The 16,302-nt window shown below is 32.5% G+C and overlaps 1 protein-coding gene across 1 annotated transcript; it reads right to left on the bottom strand.

Annotated features, from left to right (window-relative positions):
- Positions 1-13,071: 13,071 nt before the first annotated feature.
- LOC122609681 (AAA-ATPase At5g17760-like) lies at positions 13,072-15,983 on the bottom strand. Its single transcript, XM_043782631.1, has 3 exons — positions 15,544-15,983; positions 14,729-15,473; positions 13,072-13,601 (listed from the first exon to the last, which is right to left on the bottom strand). Exons 1-3 carry the CDS (start codon positions 15,825-15,827, stop codon positions 13,179-13,181), a joined length of 1,452 nt encoding a protein of 483 aa, XP_043638566.1. The 5' UTR covers positions 15,828-15,983; the 3' UTR covers positions 13,072-13,178.
- Between the last annotated feature and the right edge of the window lie 319 nt (positions 15,984-16,302).

The following is a 16,302-nucleotide window of genomic DNA, read 5'->3' on the forward strand; positions in this document are numbered from 1 at the left end:
CTTACATAGAAAATTGTGAAGTAGGGTTTGTTCTCATTCCACAAACTCAGGTAGTGGACCAAAAGAAAAAGTAGTCGGGCTTTGTTGGGCTCGGCTAGACTAAAGAGAAACCCAAAAGAAATCAACCCCAATGTATAAAAAATTTGTGAAAGTAGTGGATTCGTGTATGTGTATGTTTCGGCTAAAAGTGAAATAAAAGTGAGAGTTGGTTTATGGGGGCTCGGCTAGCCAATTAAAATGAAAAGAAATAAAACTGAGGTGCTTCGGTTTTTCTATCCCCCCTAGCCGATGAAAGTTTCTTTTCCCCTTGCTTTTTGTCTCAAATTTGGCATGAACTAAATCTGAATAGCGCCACTTCATTTGATTACTATTTTATGTAATCTTTTATCCCTTTTAACTCCAAATTGCTAAACTTGATGACGTTTGATATAACATACTAATATTAGCGAATGGGCAAATTCCCTTTTACCAAAAAATATTAACACTACTTATTGAATTGAACTAATGTTAGCCATGGTCATGTATATTTCTACAATGGGTTACAATGGAAAGGTTTATAGCCTTGTCCGTAATGTAACTTTTACATTTACTTAAATTTATATTATACCCGGCATTTGAGCGTTTAGTGTTTATTTGCTAATCAAGGTGATTTTCATGGCCCCATTTTTTTTTTTGAACAACATAAAATTAAATATATATATATATATACAAAGGACAAAGCTCAAGATGAGCTAGCCTAAAAGATTACATCACGAGAAGAGGATTTAAAAGCCACTCTTCCCATTTAATGTTTATCTTACGATTCCTACTAACAAACCAATGGAAGGAATAATAGACAATACTATCAAAAATCTCGTCATCTTTAGTCTTTGTAGGCTCGAAGATGCAATTGTTACAAAACCTCCAAATAGTCCACCAAGCGATACAGGTGATCGAGAAAATTAGATCTTTGTGCATGCACTTAATATGCCAGCTATCAATAGTATCTACAAGACTACAACCATCTTAGGGGAGCCCCATTTGATTAATGTTTTTTTCGTGGGGAAAAGAAACTTTTGATATGTCATGGTTCATTGTGGTCCCTTTACGGGCCGTGGTATTATTCGTCTCTGTTATGGGCCGTGTTCATATTGGGTTTAGCAACAGGCCTTTGTTAAATGTTCTTGTCTTATTAAGTGTTTGATACACCTTACAATTGCAAATAAATGGTTTAGTTTTTCATTTTTATATATGCCATATAAAACATAAAAGTGATTGTTGGGCATATATGCTACCATTTAGCTCATTTTCACCCATTATCAAAAATTCTAAGTCGTGTGTTACCTAAGACGGTTAAAATCAGGGTTGACTTTATAAGTAAACATAAAGGCTTCAGCAGCATCAAACATATGGTTAGTTGTTATGCCATCTCTTTCGGCAAACACGAGAGTAAGCTTTGACGATTTTGGTTTCCAGTAAAATCGAACCGCATCCATGACATATTTCTGGAGTTCTCTAGGAAAGAGTTGGTCGAACATCGTATGGAAAAGCATGATTGAAGTAATGAAGTTGACATTGAGGCGTAAGCAAACGGCAGAGACGAAGGTGTAGACATGTACATATAATTAAAACCATTACATTAATTAAAATAGACATAAATAAATATATTAATAATACATAAAAGTAAATCATATATAAACCAGCCAATTATGTTTAGGTGGTGATTTATTTATTTTTTTAACTAAAACTTGTTGTATGAATATTATTTTTTTTTTAAATCATTGTTTTGGTGGTGGTATAGTTTATTTTCAATCTGGTTAGTTTACTAATAATTGTTATGGATTTGATGATTTATTAAAAAGTGGTAACAGAGCATTCTAATAATATTAATAAAAAAACTACATATAAAATAGTAAAGAGAACGACAAATTAATCCCATGTAGTTTGTAGATAAGAACAAATACACCTTCATCAAACAACCTTAGTAAAAGGAATCTTGCTTTTATTTTAAATTGAAAATATGATTACTATAAAAAAACAAAGATACTAGAAAAAAGATAAGAAAGCCTGGTGATTTCAATCATTGACCATTGTTAAACCTACTACCTACCTCTTTCATAACCATAATAGTTCGCTTGACACGTCATTCTTTTCACCAAGCTTGTCCACCTACTGACCATTCTTAACCGTTCTTATTTTTACACTTTTTCCATCACGTTAGTATCAGCTTCACATCACAATCACCTTCTATTTTTCTCACTAATCATTCACCTTCAAATAAAATACCTCACTATACCCCATAATACATCCAATCAAATCAAAATATAACAAATTAAGATAAAAAAGACAAAGATTATGGTATACTATACTATAGGTAAACACTTTCACCTTCTTCACTTCACCTACTAATTTCATATACAAGGCCTGTCTATAGGGTGTGCAAAGTGGACGACGGGCCGAGACCCATTTTTTTAAGGAGCCCGATTATTAATTTTTTTAAAAAAATTATATATATAAATTAAAATTTATACGGCTTCTGAAAAAGTCTACGCAATCAATCGAACCGGTGCTCATTCCGTCATCACACAGATCCCTTGTCCCCACTTTCTTATTAGGCCTATACTTATAAGTCGTCTTCACGGCGTCGGACGCACAAAACGAAGAAGACACTAGTAGCACTGGCGTCTAGCCGCATCTGGTGCTACTGCGTTTGATATTGGACGCGGAGAAGGAGTGCGTGTGGGGCCCGAAATTAAAAAAAAAACTATTTTTTAATCCAAGATTTTGAATTCAACGGCTACTTTCAAAATAATTTTTTTTTTAAACCCTTATTTATTCTCAACTTCACACTTCCATTTCATATCACAACTTAATTTCTTTCTTCTCCTTTCCAACTTCAATAAACCATTTCATAACCCATTTTCCATAAACCATTCAGAATGTTTAGAACTCTGTGGACTCAAAAAGAAGATCTTTGTTTGTCGAGATGTTGGGTGACGAGGAGAGACCCTGTTACGGGTAGGATTGAAACGATTAATCCCGGAAACTGCTTTTGGACTGATGTTACTAAAATGTTCAACGAGGAGACCAATGAGGAACTGCAAAGTCACTGGAGCAAGATGAGGAGGGAATGCAAAGAGTTTGAGGTAATTTGGATGCAGTTGGATGCACAAGTGAGGAACGAAGACGATGAGGAACAATATGCACTTGGGCAGAATCATTCCACGACAACTGCGGTGAAGGCAAATCAACATGGGAAGTGAAATGTACAGAACACGACAAGTGGTGGGCCAATAAAACGGTTCACCGTGGAATCGAAAAAATGTCAATCAAAAGACGACGAAGAGTAACCGTATCATTATTATGTATTTCTTTTTTTTTTTTCAGTACTGTCTTTTTTATTATTGTAGTATCTTTTATTTTTAAGTAATATAATGTGTTTTAATTATAATAAAATGTGTTTGTTTAGTTTTGTGGAAAATAAAAACGAAATAATATAATAATGGATGAGTAGTGTTAGAAGTGGGTTAGAAGTGGGGGTTATAAGGAGGGGGGTGTTCTTAGTGTGTCTGGAAGTGATGAATAGTGTTAGAAGTGGGTTAGAAGTGATTCCTTATAAATATAGGTCTTAGTTGCAGGTGATGCACTCATGCTTTTCTCTTCTTCCTTTTTATTTTTATTTTTATTTTATGGAGATAAATAATGAATGATTGATTGTAAACTTTATCCATATTTGTCTTTATAATTTATTAATTATTAATTATTATATAAAATGTATAATATTTTATACAGTTAATAATAGATATAGTATCATATCAATGGTATGATTTTGTTTTTTTTAGCTTCTTGAAAAATAATTTTTGCTATGTTTATTGGTATAATATTTATCGTCGTTTTTAAAAATTAGGTTATATAATATAAACTCGTTATATATATATATATATACAATTTCTTGCGCTTAGCCTATGGGTCCTTTTTTGGTGCTCGGCCAAGACCCATAAAACTTCGGAGCCGGCATTGTTCACATATATCCATTAGCAATTCATCAATTTCACTTTTTCATTTCACCTACCTCTTTTACCTAACCTTAACAATGGTCTTATAAATGATCTAAGTATGTTTCTATGGTTTTTATTGATATGACAGTTTTTTTTTTTTTTAATTTTTTGTTAATTAGTAATACTCCTTCCGTCCCACTAAATGTATCTAATTTTGAACTTTCAAAGTCTTTATTTATACAATATATGATGAAATTTATACCAATCAAAAATACATTTAAAACTCAATCAATTCATATAACATTTATCAAATACTATATAACAAAAATCAAGATACACAAGTTCAAAGTTTACGAAAGAAGACTTTAAAATTTTAAAATAGAGACGGATGGACTAATAAATAATGAGGAAAAAGTAAGGAAGAAAAGAAGAAGAAATATTGTTGGCAGTAATGTGTAACATGTAAAGGTGTTCAAGTCGGATATTCGAAGTTTCGGATATCCAAATTTCGGATAGTGGATTTCAATATCTGAACATATATCCAAAGTTTCGGATATACGAAATTTCCGGACCTATCCAAAATATCCAAATTTTTAAATATATATATTTGGATATTTTCGGATATTGACTATATATTTTTCGGATAGTACCACATAATTTTGGATAGTTTTGAATATTTTTGGATATTAAATAATAAAATATTGAATTTTTTTTAAAAAATAAGATTTTCGGATACTTCGGATATTCAAAATTTTCAAAAATCACTATCAGAATCCGAATATATCCAAAATTCCGGATATCTGACTTTTCGAATACAATTGGATCGGATTTTCGGATACAGATAGTTTTAAACACTCCTAACCTCAGGGTATAAAAATGTATAATAGGTTACATGGTGCTGATGTGACGATGAGGAAAAAAGTGACAAAGATGTCTCTGTTGGGAAGGCCTTAGTATATATAATCATCAAAAGATCCATCCTTTAAAAGTCCTTGGTGAAAATCCCTTGCAAATTCCTTGTTTACTGTTCGTTGAAAACTCTTTAGAAACGGCTCGCGTAACACGACCAGAGAAAAAAGGTAACCCCGACCAGGCAGTATTAGCGGCGACGTCGCCGCTAACTGCTGACCCCATCTGACACAGCAGAGACTTGCGACCGATGACGCGACCTTTGCCTTTTTCGATTTAAACAAGCATAGAGGATGGAGAAGAGGGAACCAAATAGTTTATGTGGAAGAAGCCTGATAAAAATCAAAATCAAAACCCATATTATATGTAAAATAGAAAATAAAAAATGAAGAGCAAGAAAAAAGATGAATTACCAGATATTGATTTCAAGAGAAGGCAAGAAAGTGAAGCAAAATTTGACTTGTTATATTGAAGTATCATCATGATTCACGAATCATGAACAAATCCTTAACACCAGCGTTGCATAAATAACAAATAGATCATATAAATACCAAAAATTGTTTAACCTCTGATTCCATGACAGAGAGAAAAGAAAGAGAGAAAGTGTAAATGTAGCAAAACAAAATATAATAAATTGGTTAAATATCTAGATTTTAAACGGTGAAGTTGTGGTCTTGTGGATATGATGACTAGATGAGATTTTTATGTAAATTTTCAGTTTATTGGGAGGAAAAAGAAAGAAATGTAGAGATGGTCAATATGGAGTTTAAGGGTGAGTTGATATTATTGATACGTTGGATGGTATCATGGGAGTTGGACTTTATCCGTCAACCACTACATCCTTTCAATAATATAATGTTTACATTAAGCTCATACTTAAGAGTTATCAATTTATATAAAAAAAAAATTTTAACTACTTTTTTTTTGTCATTGTTTTAGGAAATTACAATGCAATATAAAGTTACCTGTCTACAAAAGTGAACTAGATCAATACCCGGTCGGTGACCGGGTTATCAAGTAAACAAAAAGTCTTAGGGTTTTTTTCCTCCGAATACTTGTAACGGCCTATGGTCAACATCTCATTGTCTAGGGTACGTACAAGGCTTCACCATTATACGGTGAATTTTCCCTGATGTCGCATACCGACTGAATGTTCGGATAAAAAATAAGTATTAAATAATAATAAATGAATTCAACTCTTTGTAGCCACATCTCTCGAAAGTTGCTTTTCTCCAAGGCTACACGTCTTGCGTGTAGCGCTATATAGCCACATGTCTCAAAAATGAAAATATAAAACTGCTCACACATCTGAAAAACGGTGGGCGTGCTTTATTTTCCATTTCTACTTCTATTTCTAAAACCATTTTCATTTTCCTCCATATCTTACAAATATTCTTTTTACTTTTTCTGAATCTGTTTGTGCGACTTGCTCCGTTATTCACTAATTAAGATTGAAAAAGGGAAAGTAATATGTGATTATGTCCAATCTCCGGTCATAACTTCGTCAAGGTAGATGTCCCTATCAAATAGCTTTCCTCCGTTGCGTAAGTGAAAGGTTGTGCAATTCTCCAAAAAAATTTTTACTTCATACTTTCGGCAACCACTTCCGTACTTCAATCAATCAGACAAGTTGATGGTAACAATTTTCATTTATTTATTAAAGGAACCCATGTTGTGTAATCGGAAGAAAATAATCTCAAGATATGCCACGTCATAAGCATTAGCGGCGACGTCGCCGCTAATACCTCTGACATGGATCGGGCTTTGTCAGGCTTTGTCAGTCATTATTGCAAGGCTTTGTCAGTCATTATTGCAGGTGCGTCGGGTCCCACTATTAGCGGCGACGTCGCCGCTAATATCATGGTCGGGTTGATGTCCATTGGAAACACTTGCCTTGTCCTTGGAAATCCCTTGAAAGCTTATCTTTATTTCTCAAATGTAGGTTCTATTGTTATCATATTTCCCTCATATATTGACAAATGACAATACACAAAACTTCAACTAAATTGATAAAGAGCAAATACCACATTATGAACAATGATGCGTGCCAAATGAAGGGTTACGTAAGCACTAAAAGATGTAAATTTAATTATTAATATATTTTTTCAAAAAAAGCTAAAATTAATATAAAATGACACATAAGTTAGAAAATGAGTTGTAAAATATAAAAGATAGCTACATAAGATTTAAGATATTCTTAGATATATATTAGCTAAATATAATATAAATCTTCAATACATATTTGTAACACCCCAAGTTAGGCCCGAGATATTACTGAAATTATATAGCACACAGTGAAATTATCGTAGAACATAAAATACATGAATAAAAAGGGTTCGGTGAACCTAAACCAACATTTAAAGTAAAGGAGTGCAAAACAAACATAAAGTCATCGATGGGTTCAAACAACTATACAATACAATCTAGAAGGTCCTGAGCATAAACCCTTAGACGGCAAATAGATCACGGATCAATGAAAGTCCTAGTCCATGCCCTAGCAAGATCAACAAATAGCCATCAAGTCTCCAATTTCACACGAATACCTTAAAAGTGCACTAAACAAAGTCAACACTAGGTTGGTGAGTTCATAATGATGGATCACAAGGAACCATCGTCAATAATCAATGTAAGTATAGGGAAAAGTAAGCAATGACTTACAAGTAGACGTATAAATAACTAAGTCAACCGAGATAGGTAAACTTAGAGTAAACCTTGTCAAATATCAATCTGATAATGTATCAACAATAATGCGAGATGAGTGTCATAAATATGCATAAGTGATGTCAATATCAAATAATATGAGAAACAAAGAGGATGTATAAAGTAAACGTGCATGAGATATGACCACACAATGTTTGAGTGCATAACATGTATGTCTCCCAACATAACCAAATGCAACGATACTCACATGTCATCCCAATGACCAATGTGGCATCTCCAAAACATCAATGTATATACGTTATATACTCGGGGTTGGTGTGCGTCCCGCACAAATATCAAGTACTTGAAAGTACAGGGCTTCGCAACGGGGTGATAATGTATATGCACTCAATCTCACCAAACAGTCCACCAACCGATTCCCATAAATCGGTCTCCCCAATTTAAACCACAAGTCAGGCATTCAACCGACTGCCATAGATCGGTTTCCCAAATCCAACCACAAGTCAACCATCCAACCGACTCCCATAGATCAATTTCCCCAAATCTAACCACAAGCCAAACATTCAACCGACAACCAAAACAACATGTACATACACTTCGGAGGATTCTACTTTCATTGATTCATAGATGCTTATATATAGGGTGACCCGCCTTCTTCCCATAACATCTATAACCCTTTGAAGGCATAATCGACTTCCATGTATGTACAACTATCCTAATCACAAATAATCATAAATGAATGCATAACAAATCAAACAATCCAATCAAACCACCAAAAAATCAATCAAACACGTATGTGTGCACTTTCCAACCCGTATCTCAATCGAGTAGGGAGCTACGGAACTCACCTTGATCAAGCAATTACAAGTCAATATGAAGCTATGTATGTCTAAACTTCGCAAAAAGTCCACAACCTATCAAGATATATCATAATACAAGCAAATATCAACACATGCTCCTTAAACAATAAGGCCTAGCTAGTTAGTGTCATGCCAAAACCCAACAAACTCTTTATAAGCTTCCCCGCCCAAGAACGAGGGCACTTTGAACCAATATTTTTAGAAGTGGAGTTAGATTCATCCAAAATGGATGAAACCATAAGAAAGTAGACTTTTACATGATTCCAAGGATAGCTCATACGTTAAAAACGGATTTACGGTTTAAAAGTTACGATTGTTAAACAAAACGATGTTTGGTTGAACAGGGAAGGATATGCGGCGCATATTTGATGTATGCGACACATATTTCAGTCATACTGAAATATGCAGAGCATGCCTTATTTATGTGGAACATAAATCGCGTTTTCGAAGGTCATAAGATTTTGCACTAAAAACTTATGTTGCGCATTCTCGGAGTATGTTCATGAACATTTGAAGATTTGGCACGATATGCGGTGGATATCTGCTCTTAAACATCAAAAAATCAAGTTTTTGACGAAAATCGAACAACCTAGGAGTCAAATCAAGTTACCAAACTTCAGCACAACATATTTCTAGTATAAACAAGCACAAAAATCAGTTGTTTTCTATAACCCACTTCCAAAATCACTAAAACCCACTTTGAACCCAAGAACTCAAGTAAAACCGATGCGATCTAGAAATTTGGCCAAAGGAACTCAAGTTCTAGTTAAAGAATACACCCAACAACATACATATGAACTTTTGAGAGTAAATTTGACCTAGTTGATGAGTTTTCTTACACCTTGATGATCCAACTTTTGATATGATGGGAAGAAGATAATGATGATGATTATTCTAGCACTAATCTTGCCCAACTAACAATAAATGATGAAGAGCATTTAGAGAGAGAGAAAGAGAGAGAGAGAGGTGAGTATGTGTTATTGAATGAGAGTTAGAGAGAGAAATGAAAGGGTGAAATGAATGGATGAATGAATGGGTGGTGGTGGAATGGGGGATGAATAGGGTTGGGTTGTCTTGTGGGTTATTGGTCATGGATAGACCCATGGGTTGAGCCGATTGTGTATCTAGTCACTTAAACGTCGTCTCGTATAGTACCGTATTATAAGTTGATAAATCGACTCGTGAAGTTTATCACTAGCCATTTTGTCTCAAAAAGATGCAATTACATTAATAATTTACTCCTTCCGTCCCCTAAACTTTTCCACTTTCAAAATTTCAAAGTCAAACTTTACCAACTTTGACCACAAATATTTTTATTTGTGTTATATAATAGTTGATGAAAGTTATACCAACAAACACACATCTAAAACACAATCAATTCATATAACTTTCATAAAATATTATATAACACAAACAAAAATATTTATGTTTAAAGTTTGTAAAGTTTGACTTTGAAAATTTAAAAGTATACAAGTTTAGTGGAACGGATGGAGTAACTCTTTAGTCAAATCTCGTCTAAAGTCAGAAGGTTAAAATTTGCGGATGTTTACAATAATATAAAATAGTAGTTATCCTGACATTTTAAAGGCATCCACATCAACTCAAAACAATCATTAACAATTGCCACCTAGGATTTATATCCTATATGTCATCTCTATTTTTTTTTTTACAATATTACATACCAAAAAAATAAAAATAAAATTTTCTCATATTTACCAAATAAAAGCTTAAATATATGTTTGAAAAAAAAAATATTTATGTAAAACATAAATCAAATTTTCAATTGAAAAAAAAATAATAAAAAAAAATAAAATAAGCCCGTACCATGATATTATCAAATCCCAAAACTATCCTATTTCAAATTTCTTACATCAAACTAAGCTAACATCGCTTTAGGAACATTCAAATTTTTAGAATATCCATTGTGGTTGTGGTTTATATCAAAGGTAATTTCTTATTGTAAATCAATGTAATCACTTATTATTTTTTTGTTTAGTCTATGCAAAATATTCTTTATTTGATTTACAACTAAAATTTATGTAGTTTTTAGCTAATAAATTAGTCATCCATTGATAAGGTCTTAGACTTTCTCAATATTTACATCTGTATGAGTGGATTGTTAGAGGGGGATAATTCGAGAGTCTTGTGTTTCATCCAAACATACGTAGTTCGAGTTCCGCATACAAATTGAAAATGGTCTAATTTCATGACATAAAGCAATTACAGAGACAATCGAAATTTATAATACATAGAGTTTATGCTTGACAAATATGTAGAATATCAATTCCAAATGTAAAGATAATATTACAAATTTAGTGATTCAAAAATAACAAAACACAGTTTAGTAATCATCAATAGCTATATTTATTTAATTTTTTTTTTTGTCATTTTTTGTTTCAACAATAGTTTATGATAAGCAACGGACGCAACACATGAATAAATATTTCATTTTTAACCATTTTCATACATATGGATCATCAAAATTTATGTTATTTATAATTTTTCATTCACTAATTTTGTAACACAACTAGAGTAATACATTAATTTTGAAAGTATTGTGCATCATGCGAGTCAAAACCCTAGTGTGTGTATATATATATATATAGGGTAACACTCCAGTAAAAACACTTTTAAAATAAGAACGGTGAAAACACTTAAAAACATCATTTTGATGCATTAAAAGTCCATAGAACTAACATAGTGCATAACTAATTATCATTATTTAAGTGTTTAACAACACATTGATCCGTCAAAATCGAAAAAATCACGTTTTTTGTTTTGTTCATCCATCTTGGATGCATATTCATCAAAATGTTGCATCCAACAAAAAACGTGATTTTTTTAATTTTGATGGATCAATGTGTTCTTAAACACTTAAATAATGATAATTAGTTATGTACTATGTCACTTTTATGGACTTTTAATGCATCAAAATGTAGTTTTTAAGTGTTCTCATTTGTTCTCATTTTAATTTGGTTCTCATTTGATAGCCACCCTATATAGAGTAACACTCCGGTGAGAACAATTTTAAAATAAGAACGGTGAGAACACTTAAAAACATCATTTTGATGCATTAAAAGTCCATAAATATATCTATATATCTAATAAAACAGTAGTTATCTTAGTATTCTAAAGTCATCCAACTCAACTTAAAACTATCTTTATACTTTGCCACATAAGATTTTTTCTATGTGTCATCTCTATGAATTTTTCCATTTAATATATACTACATTCTTTTTTCGTTACAATATCAATAAAATAAAATAACAATATATTAGATAAAATAGTCAACTTTTTATTTGTTTCCAAATAAATAATTGCTAGCACCTTTTTTCAATATATAAGTTTGTTAATTACTAACCTATAAATACGTCTATATCAATATGTGTTTTGTACGAAGTGTCTAAGTCAGTATATCAAGTTTATTTCACAAAATTGTTATTGCTAAATGTATGTATGTATTCTAATATTTTGTTTTTCCACTCATTAATGTAGTGAATCTGATATTAAGAAAATTTTTAATATTAGATTTTTAAATACTTTCAATTAATTTTATATAATTTTTTATTTAAATGTTGCTATTTTTTATTTAAATGTTGCTTATTAGAAATTTTATTGATTAAATACTAAAAGTTTTGAAAATATAATTCAAGAACCATGCATCACACGGGGCAAAAATCCTAGTATATATATATAAGATAAAATGAGTCCACCTAAAAAAAATCTAAAAAAAGTTCATTGATTTTCGTAACTTACACACTACCATCATCATGTACTACGATATACAAGATTTTTTTGTAAAAACACTAAAACTTTCTGGTTACGGGCCCGCCGGAAAATCATGTGTAAGTTATTTACACATGTGTAAGTAAGGCCGGAAAATCATGGTGGTGGTCGGAGATGATCATGGTGGTGGTCGGAGTTAACTTACACATGTGTAAGTTACATGGACTTTTTTTAGGTTACACTCATTTTATCTTTCCCCTAAAAATATATAGATATAGATATTAATATAAATTTTGCGTACATTTATGTTTTGAAAACCATGTCTCTAAAATGTGCCGTGGTTCATTTCGGTCCCTTTATGGGCCGTGCCGCCGTAGTATTATTGGTCTCTGTTATGGGCCGTGTTCATATTGGTTTACCAATAGGCCTTGTTAAATGTTCTTTAAAGTTCCAGTATCACCTTACAATTGCAAATTAATGGACTAGTTTTTCATTTTAATATATGTCATATGAAAGTGATCGTTAGGTACATATGTCATAAAAAATCTAAGTTCGTGTGTAGCCAATACTTTGTGCCATGTGCCTTAAGTGACCAAATCTTTTATGTACATTCATTAAATTGCTAATTGCCACAAGAAAAAAATAATGATTTCATTGTATATAGAGATGTACAAAGAATATTGTACATTTCAGCGGTTAGTGGGAAAATTACCCTATAGATAGGGGGCTTAAGCCACGGATCTCTAAGTAGCTTCTTTTCACAAATCAGTTGATACCGGTTTTTCTGTAGTTGATTCTCCTGGCTTATAACGTGTAATTTTTACTCTAATGCTACGATTGTTATGTGTCACCATAATGCACGGTTCCATCAATATTGGTAATGTACGTATAGTAGTAGATTTGTCATAAGCCTGCTATACTCCAATACTCCATCATAGTAATGTTTCAATGCTAAGTTTGATCTTTATGAAATATCTAAATATAATATTTGGCAAAGCCACTAAGATATGATGATGAGAAAGAAGTACTATCAATTACATGAAATTCACGGTACAATTTTGATCTTTTTAGCCTCATGATCAGCTTTATCATTTTCGTCATTGATCACATCTTCTTCCATCTTCTTACGTTTCAAAAAATTCACAAGTCCTTCTAACACAACCTCCACATTTTCAGACTTCATAAGTTCCTCGGCGACCTCGGCTGGTGTAACCTTGTTGCAATCGATCAACTCTTTGATTTCCCTGAATCGCCAATGGTGGTCGTGAATGTTAAGGTAATTAGCCGCCAGTGTCTTGAATCCATCAATGGTCAAGTAAGACATATGAATGTGCACGTCCATCCGCCCTGGTCTAAGTAATGCAGGGTCGAGTCTTTCTTTGTGGTTTGTTGTAAATATGATTATACGTTCATCGCCACAACACGACCATAGCCCGTCTATGAAATTCAAAAGCCCCGACAAAGAGAACTACGAAAACAACAATTTCTATCTTAATAAAAGAGTTTGCATTAGAGTCAGTTAACAATAAAAATAAACTCGATATATTAAAATAAATTGTCTATATATATAATCAACTAATGAAACAGAAAAAAAACCCCACATATATCGTTGGATATCCTCATATGATAAACCCCAAAGAATATATGAGTATTAACTACATTTTAGACCCGTGTTCAATACTGGACACGAAACTTACGATATTATTAATATTAGATTTTCATACATTTAAGTCATAAAAGCTTATAATTTTGAAGATATATACGGTTCCAAGTATTATACTTTGTAAATTGTAGTATAATAATCACATGTTTGTCACTATCATTATTAGCTAAGACGTATTAATGGAATTGTTTATCGTAGTCATTTTACAATGCACATGTTGCTATAATACCTCTATTATAGAATTTTTCTAAACCAGTTGTACTCATAATGTGATATTATTATAAAGATAATTAAGAATTAAAATATAAACAAACATTCAAGTATATGTAACCAATAACACGAATAAGTTTATTTTGTATCACATATCTTATGATAATTTAAGTGGAACCCATTTGTATCCCAAGATCGATCCTTCTTAATTTAGGTGGAACTTTATGCTTAATAATATAGTTAATGTACCTATCAAGAATTTTATTACTCATTTTCAAAAAGGGGTGTATTCATCAAGAATTTTGTGTCGACTACTATATTTATGAGTGTAACTAGCTACTTAATCAAGAGGTTCAGTTAGTGTAAGTGAAATTACACACCATATTAAAGTGGTTACTAGCTATAGACTCTAGTCTTTATAAAATTTCGTAAGTGAAATTAAATCACTTCTATGATACGATAAGACTCGCATAGAAACAACGCATGTAGCAAAAATAATAATGTCCGATAAATAAAGTACCCAAATTAAAAAACCAATGACTTGTGAAATTTCTATGAAGTAGACCCAAAAATTATGCATGTTTGACCACTGAAAGTGCATTATTGTACTTGCTAAAAAGACTATCAAAATGACCAGAAACAGATAGAAAAAGACTATCAAAACGACCAAAAAAATAAAATAAAAGAATTGATAACAAAAGGAACGTCATATCAAAACTAACCTGTGGATCACGAGTGGGTTTAGGTTCGGGTAGTCTAGACGGAAGAGGAATTCCCTTCCGATCGGGCAATTGTATGCTGCAATCGATATCTTCAATAACAAGTATGGACCGATTCGATGTTCTCAACATCAACTTCTTCAAACCAGAATCACTTCCAACATTCATCAACTGCAAATCATATATATCAAATTTAAGATAATTCGCTATGGCCGCAATCAAGCTAGATTTCCCTGTCCCTGGCGGACCGTACAACAAATACCCCCTTTTCCACGCCTTCCCGACTCTTTTATAAAAATCTCTCCGTCTCAAAAACAAATCCAAATCATCAATTATCGCCTTTTTCATCTTAGGATCCATCGCGAGCGTATCAAAAGTCGATGGATGGTCTAGATCAACGGAATCTTTAGCGCCCGGTCCACTTCTATAAGATTGCAAATCATGTAACTTGACAACTTTCTTTTGGTTCTCTAACTCTTTAGATTTCCTAATAATAAATGGCAAATAAGAACTTATTATTATCTCTTTATACTTTTTATCAAATTTCAACTCTATATATTTTTTCTCAAGATAAAACCCTCCACTCGAGCTGCTTTTTCCATCACCGTCGCCGCTGCTACCATGATTTTGTTGTGTATTCTGACGGACATATCTCCATGTAACAGGAATTCCTTCAAAAGAATCTACAACTTCCTCAGATTCCGCAAACTTGATATTGATATAGTTTTCCTTGACATTTTTTGTAATCCTGTAATCATTTTAATATATAAGGACAAAATACTAAAATTTAACAACAAACTTTATATATATTATATTACCTAAGACGCTCCGAATCAGGATTGATTTTAGTACAAATAAAGGCTTCGGCAGCATCAAACATATGGTTAATTGTCAAGCCGTCTTTTTCTTCGAAAACTAGAGTGAGCTTTGACGATTTCGGTTTCCAGTAAAATCGAACAGCATCGACGACATATCGTCGGAGTTCTCTAGGGAAGAGCTGGTTGAACATCGTACGGAAAAGCATGATTGAAGTTGACATTGAGGCATAAGCCGACAGCAGAGACGAAGGGGTCGGCATGTCCGGAAACGTGAAAGATGCCATTTTTTTGAGGAATTACTAGAGAAATATAGATATGAATGAAAGGCGATCGAATGTGTGTTTATACTCGTTTAGAGTGGTGAATAAATAAAATCTTATGATTGTGAAATTTTGTTGGTTACTTTTTAAATTTAAAAAGTGACAAATGTATAGAAATGATTTGGTAATATTTCTTGTAATTGTTTTTTAATTATACATAGTTTGTCGCCTGATAAATACTTAATTGAGAAGACTCCAACGTACGTACGTTCCTGCCACTTGCTTTATCCTGGGTGGGAAAGTAAATTACTACTCATAGTTAACTACCTTGTTCAAAAGTAAAAAAATAAAATATATATATATATATACTAGTACGTTATGCGGCGGTGATCGTGGCGGCGACGATGTGGTGGCAGATGCGACGGTTGGTGACATATGATGCGTCGATTGATGTAGATTATTGATATAAATGGTTAATGGAGATATTTTAAAAGATAAA

The sequence above is a fragment of the Erigeron canadensis genome, chromosome 8 (assembly GCF_010389155.1).
Source record: "Erigeron canadensis isolate Cc75 chromosome 8, C_canadensis_v1, whole genome shotgun sequence".
Classification (NCBI taxonomy): Eukaryota; Viridiplantae; Streptophyta; class Magnoliopsida; order Asterales; family Asteraceae; genus Erigeron; species Erigeron canadensis.

Excerpts from the sequence above, each read along its gene's own strand:
- LOC122609681 (XM_043782631.1), bottom strand. The coding sequence starts at position 15,827 with ATGGCATCTTTCACGTTTCCGGACATGCCGACCCCTTCGTCTCTGCTG. Across the intron at positions 15,474-15,543 it reads CCTGATTCGGAGCGTCTTAG|GATTACAAAAAATGTCAAGG; the intron begins GTAATATAATAT and ends AAATGATTACAG. Across the intron at positions 13,602-14,728 it reads AACCCACTCGTGATCCACAG|TTCTCTTTGTCGGGGCTTTT; the intron begins GTTAGTTTTGAT and ends TTGTTTTCGTAG.